This window comes from Microtus ochrogaster, chromosome 5 (genome assembly GCF_000317375.1).
Source record: "Microtus ochrogaster isolate Prairie Vole_2 chromosome 5, MicOch1.0, whole genome shotgun sequence".
NCBI lineage: Eukaryota > Metazoa > Chordata > Mammalia > Rodentia > Cricetidae > Microtus > Microtus ochrogaster.
The window spans coordinates 91,499,571-91,504,148 of NC_022012.1; the positions used below are offsets into that span (position 1 = coordinate 91,499,571).

General features: G+C 51.9%; 1 protein-coding gene across 1 annotated transcript in view; it reads right to left on the minus strand.

Annotated features, from left to right (window-relative positions):
- The window catches only part of Oxsr1 (oxidative stress responsive 1), a 100,981-nt gene extending 98,849 nt beyond the window's left edge, over positions 1-2,132 (minus strand). Inside the window, exon 1 of the mRNA XM_005348081.3 lies at positions 1,443-2,132. Coding sequence (XP_005348138.1) covers positions 1,443-1,512 — 70 coding nt within the window. The 5' untranslated portion in view covers positions 1,513-2,132. The remainder of the gene's footprint in view (positions 1-1,442) is intronic.
- Positions 2,133-4,578: the final 2,446 nt, after the last annotated feature.

Consider the following 4,578-nt stretch of genomic DNA (forward strand, 5'->3'; position numbering starts at 1 on the left):
AAAAAAAAAAAAAGGAGAGTGGGGAGGAGAACTGGGGAGATAGCTTAGTGTAAAGGGCCTGCTGAGTTTGGATCCCCAGCACCCAGATCAGTAAAGAGCCTGTAATCCCGCGCTGGAGGCAGAGACAGGAGGTCTCTGGAGTCTCACTAACCAGTCAGTCAAATGGTGCATTCTAGGTCAACTAATGAGACTCATCAAAAAATACAGTGGAGCACAAACAAGAAAGTCTATCCTCTACTGCCCGCCCGCAGGTGCTCCCCCAGAACAGAGTTTCTCTGTGTATCTGCTCTGGCTGTCCTGGAACTCACTCTATAGACCAGGCTGGCCTCTAACTCAGAGAGAGCCTCTTGCCTCTGCCTCCCATCTCTGGGATGGGCATGTGCCACCACCGCATGGCAGGTTGTTTCTTTTTTCTTTCTTTCTTTCTTTCTTTTTTTTAAACACAAGCAGTGCAATAAAAACGTGCACCCTTAAGGACGCTATGGGATCTTCTGGCTGGTCTCTGTTATAGAACTACTTCTAAGGCAAGATGCTGGCGTAGACAATCTTTCACACTCAGAGGTCTGCTCACGTCAGCTGATTGAGCCTTTGTTTAACTAAATCCAACCTCTTCTGATGTCTATGGTCATTGTGTCTGTCATTACAGTGCTACAAATCTTCCCCTAATCCCAGGCCCCTAAACATCTCCTCAAGCACTATGTGCCTCTGAGAACGAAAATCCTTGGTTGGTGACAGTCAACCAGCATTCCCAGACCTATTCAGGTACACTCAACACACGGTAAGGAGAGTTAGGGATCACTCCATGGTTCGACCAAGGACATATAAAACTTCCAGATCCTTAGCGTGGCCTCAAAGGTCCCTGTGATCCAAGTGTGCCCTCTTTCTGGTCCTAAAACTTAGCAAGCACTTTCTCTCTCCTCGGGATCTTCCTATCTCCTCACCCCTAATTGGGGGGACGGGAGCGAGCTTCCCTCAACTCACTTAAAGACTCAACAAGTCTTCACCTCAGAAAAACAATTTTCCTTGAAATCAGCTGCCTGGTCCAAGCCATTCCTTATTATAACTCCTCTCGCCCGTTTCCTCCCTGCAAGGCCGGTTACAGCCTTTCTACTTAGTTAAAGCCGAGGAGCCCACTGTAAAGAGCCAAAGCCGGGTCTACGCAGCTCAGCACCGGTACCTGCAGCCTCCCTCAGCCCCACCCCTGCAGCCGAGCACTTCGGGTACACTTGAAGGAGTCGCCTCGCGGAGGCAGGAATGGACTCAAGTGCCCACAGCTCACAAGCCCGGGGACACACAGCTCTCAACCAAGCCTGCCGCCCATCCACACGCCTTTCAGCACAGGACAGGTCTGTCCCAGGTACGCCTCTCTCCGCGGAGGGAGCCCCACCCCAGGCGAACGCCTCGCACCCGTGCCCCGCAAGGCTTGGGCCCTCAGCTCTCACCGATCACCTCCTGTAGCTCGTAGTCGTCCCTGTTGATGGACCAGGGCAGGGCGCTCGAGTCTTCAGACATGACGGCCGCTGGCAGCGCCTGACTCGGCGCTCCCTCACGCACGGGGCTCTCGGGGTCAACTCGCCGCACGCCTCCCTCACGCCCAGCCGCCGCCCCCCACCAGCCGCCTGGCCCAGCCTTGGGGCGCACGACGCCGGGGCGCGCGGGTCGAGCGCGGCCCCGAGGCGGGGACGCGCGGCTGCGGCCGACGTCGTCTCCTGCGGCTCCGCGTCCCGCGGTCCCTAGCCCGGCCCACGAGCCGGCCTCAGCTTCCGCGGCACCGCGACACGAGCTTCTCCCCGGCCCTGCCCCTCCGTCCCGCCCTCCACCCGAACCCCAAGCACGGGCCAAACTTTCCCTTCTCCCTCCACCTGCCGGCACGCTGCGCGCTGACGTCACCACGCTAGGGAAGCCTCAGCCCGAACAGCCGCCATCTTAGGTGTGGCGGTGCAAGCGGCGAGCTAGGGAGGAGCCGGAGAATGGGAAGTCGACAGATGGAGGGAAGAAATGCTCATGAAGGAGTTCTCTGAGGGCGTCCGAAAGCCAAGAGACAGCCAACAACCTCGGAACGGGAAGCCACACTAAGCATGGCGGCCACTGAGCTCCCAGCGAAGGGGGCGGGGCTTCCTGTAGCGGCTGAGGGACGTTGCGGTCTTCATGTCTCATTTACTGGTTGGTTTGAGGAAGCGTGAAAAGGGCAACTGGTGGGAGCGGACATCAATCGTACGTTAGTCCCGCCTTCAGGCGCTTGCCTTAGCTGTTCGGCCGCAGCGCTAAGACCTTTCACGACTCTGGTCTCTGGGTGACGTCACGGCGTCGCCGTCACACCCTCGCAACGTGCAAACCGTTCCCCAGGGTGTGGAAAGCCCAGGGGAGCGGCGGGGTGGGGTTCGGGGGACCACAGCCAACTAGGATAAAAGGTCTTGCGCTCCCCCCCCCCCGTGGAACCGGAAGCTCGGCCCGTGATGACATTTTTTTTTTCCTAAGGCGGAAGTTCTCTGCGCCGCCTCCAGGATTCGGGCGGGAGTGAGTTGTGTCTTTTCTCAGCTTGGAGTGCGAAGAGCCAATGAGCACCTGCCTCGGGGACCTTGGCTGGTTGACTCTGCCCAGACACCGCCTTTACTGTGCAGGGAGATTTTTGTCACGCGCCTTGGGGTCATTTCAAGGGCCCTGTCTGTGGTCATCCTCACCGTCCGTTTTCTCGACCTTAGGGTAAAATGGAGGAGACGGGGGACATAAAAAGATAAACCTGGTTAGGAACGGGTTTTCAGCCGAACACCTCAGTGCGGGCCCTGCCGAGCTCTCCAGAAGGAAGTCACTGAGCACAGCGGTTTATGGGACTTGTAGACCATCTCAGGAACAGAGGCATTTGGGCCAGCCCATGCAGGACTAAGGGATTTCAACAAACAGAATGTTCCAGTCCTAACGAAGGTGCAAGGTCTGGCTATGGGATTTGTCTGAGGCATTGCGGGTGGCATATCTACCGCATGTGATAACTTTTACTGGAAGAAGAGTGAAAAGTAGCATGAAGAGGAAGTGGGGAGGATTAGAATTCTCAAGGTTTGTACCAATAGAAAGATCAGTAAACCAAAAATCATCTGAAATTGTTGGGCTTTGTGGACCACGGACAGACTTTACATCTTTCTTTCATTACCTCGAAATGGAATAGAGTTAATCCAGGGTGCCACCTCTCCTGTCTTTTTTCCCTCCCACCAAGAAAAGGAACTACCAGGCTCGTGGTGAAATTTCAAGATACTGGGTCTAAATTATCGTTAGATGTCATCACTGTACATTCATTAATGTACTAAACATTAATGAACTAATTCACTAAACATTCTTGTTTACTTCCTCACACTTGAGCGTTAGTGGATTAATGGAGCTGAAACCTGCTCTAAAGATCTGAATATTTTATTTCCCCTCTCCCTGACTTTCTCTCTGTGGCCTAACAGAGGTTAGTTACACCACCGTGATTCTAATGAGCAGGGAAGCAAGGAATTGAGGATTTTGAGGCCACAAGCCCAAGTTCCAGCCTCTTTTTCAGCCTCTAGAGTATCTTCCATGTGATACTGTCTTAACAGCGATCAGAATGTACTTAGTTCCTTTTCTTTTTCTTTTTTTTTTTTTTGGTGGAGTTTTTGTAGTGAACAGTAGACAGCTTAAGGAAACTAATAGATAAGCAGTTATAAATCATAAGGTACCACACAGGAAAGGTAGACTATGATAAACAGCAAATAATTAGGGAGCCCAGCTATAAACTGTGCTTTAAATAAGGTAGTTTTAAGTCTTATGAAACTATTAATAAAATTATGGTTGGATTCCACTTATGCTTGTTGTTCCCCTGGTATTCATTTTCGGGAAGAGAAGAAGGGAAATGGAGAGTGGTTCTGGAGTCCTGCCCCTTCTATCACAGATCCCCATCTCCTGCTTTCCTGAGAATGTGGCATATTTTCCTTGGGAGGAGAACCTCTTTTTCCCACATTCTAGGTTAGTTTAGACCTCTTCCTCCCAAATCAGGCTCTGAGACGGAATTTGAAAAGTTTATTGAGGGGGTGACCTCAAGAGGATGACTAAAGAGTGGAAGAGTCAAGAAAAGGGGCGGTGATCATTGAAGGGTGCACCAGTGAAGGCTTAGTGTGGGGGATGGGCTTAATTCGGCTGAGTGCACCTAAAACACTACAGAACACAGCAGGGAGTGGGGGTACACTCCTTTAATCCCAGAATTTGGGAGGCAGACCAGGCGGATCTCAGTGAATTTGAGGCCAGCCTGGTTCTAGGACAACCAGGGCTACAAGTACAGGAGAAACTCGGTCTTGGAAAAAGAAAGGAAGGAAGGAAAGAAGGAGGAAGAGGAGGAAAGAAACTACAGAACAGATCGCAGAATTGTTCTATAAAGAGACTAGAAACAAGGAAGGGGCTAAGAATATGTCTCATTCATAGAGTTCTTACTAGACTAGCATTCATAAAGACCAGTCCTTAAGAGCAGAAGGGAGGAGGAGGAAGAAAGGAGAAATATTAACCAGGAACTTATTACAGTGTTAGCTCTCCCATACTCTTCCCTAGCTCAGTGCCTGAAGGAGCATGCTTGTA